The sequence below is a fragment of the Otolemur garnettii genome, unplaced genomic scaffold (assembly GCF_000181295.1).
Source record: "Otolemur garnettii isolate 467f Iridium unplaced genomic scaffold, OtoGar3 scaffold00152, whole genome shotgun sequence".
Taxonomy (NCBI): Eukaryota; Metazoa; Chordata; class Mammalia; order Primates; family Galagidae; genus Otolemur; species Otolemur garnettii.
In genome coordinates, this window is record NW_003852547.1 from 1,073,042 (window position 1) to 1,074,655 (window position 1,614).

The 1,614-nt window shown below is 52.9% G+C and overlaps 1 protein-coding gene across 1 annotated transcript in view; it reads right to left on the reverse strand.

The window, feature by feature from the left end:
• Positions 1-279: 279 nt before the first annotated feature.
• The window catches only part of CADM4 (cell adhesion molecule 4), a 6,746-nt gene continuing 5,411 nt past the window's right edge, over positions 280-1,614 (reverse strand). The window contains exons 8-9 of the mRNA XM_003799577.3: positions 1,322-1,450; positions 280-764 (exon numbers count right to left, since the gene is read on the reverse strand). Coding sequence (XP_003799625.1) covers positions 655-764; positions 1,322-1,450 — 239 coding nt within the window. The 3' untranslated portion in view covers positions 280-654. The remainder of the gene's footprint in view (positions 765-1,321; positions 1,451-1,614) is intronic.

Below are 1,614 nucleotides of genomic sequence, written 5' to 3' on the forward strand. Positions count from 1 at the left end.
GGGTGGACAGAGAGACAAATATGGGTGGGACAGACGTGAGGGAAATAGGTAGAGGGAAGCCCAGGAATCTCGGGAAGGGGAATTGGAGAAAAAGGTTGGGGCTGTCTCACTCACTGTCCCCATCAAAGTTATGACACAAAGACACAGAATCCCTGTTTCCATGCCCTCCCCCACCCCTCCCCTCCCACCGTGCAAACATGGCTTTGCAAAGAGGTGCCCAGAGTTCTGTGGAACTCTTACAATGGCTGGCATGGGGTCTGAGACCCCCAAAGAAATCTGCGTTCCCCTTCCCTGCCCACCCCACCCTTCCCAGAATCTGACCCCCTCCCCATATGACCTGGTTCTGTAGCCTAGGGGCCCTGGCCTTCCCCCAGTTATCTTCCCCTAACCCAATCCCTACTGCCCTCCCTGGACTTGGGGGCTCTGGACCTTTGGCCCCTGCCCCATGGGGGACCCAGACCTCTGGGCACTTACTTCTGGCCCTTGCAGAGATCCAGGCATCTAGCACCCCCATCCCTGCCAAAGTGTCTGAGGTGTTAGTGGTGGGGAGAGAAGCCCACCATCCCAGACTCTGGCAAATGTCTTTGCTGGTTCCTTGCAGCTGGCAGTGGGGGGGATCCCAGCCCAGGCCTAGGCCTGGGATTGGGGGTGGGGTCAGATGAAGAATTCTTCTTTCCTCTTATGTCCATCGCTGCCATTGAGGAAGGCTTCTCTCGCTTCTCCCTGCTCATCCAAGCCACTGGCTTCATGGGTCAGATAGGAACCTGTGGGGATGACAGACCCCCCCAGGGCAGAGGGAACATATATGTAGACCCAGGAGACGAACAGAAATATAGAGGTGGAGGGAAACAGACAAGACAGACACCAGATGAAAAGGAAGAAACAGAACACACAGGGAGTTACGTGCAGGGAATAGTAAAATAGTGGCAGAGAAAGAGGGAAAAGCAGAATTAGGAAGACTCCAAAAGCTCATAGTAAGAGCTACCCTTATAAAAAAAAAAGAGCTACCCTTATCCCTTCTCTTGGTGGCATCGCCCTTGCTCTGCTCCCAAGAAATCCAGCAAATAGAAGGTAAGTTATTACCTTCAAATAATAATTCAAATCTATGCTCTTAATGCAGCTTCTAAGTTCCACTCCTTTTGTCCTGGGCCAGAAGCCCTCCTCCCTTATAACCTTGGCCTCAGGTCCCCTGATTTCCAATTCTGGGTCCAGGCTCCTCCCCCTCCCCCCATACACTTACTGTCTTGGCTCTCACCCCGCCTCCTTTGAATCCCACAACCAACCATACCTCTGGCTGAATTCAGGCCCCGCCCCCACTTACCCTTCTGCCGTACAGAGCACCAAACCATGCCCACTAGCACACATATGATTAGAAACACCAGGAGTGCCAGGATGCCGCCCACAATGGCATATGGAACTGACGTCTGAGCTTCTACCACTGCACCGGGGTCTGCCAGAGGGACAGGGTATAGGAGCAAGTCTATCAGAGGACGATTTCTGTCCACCCATTGCTGCAAAGCGCTTAAACCGTTCTGCAAACCACATCTAACCTTTATGTGCCAAGCCTCTCAAAACCTAATGCCACCTTGTTTCCTTCTCATAGCTCCCCTCTTT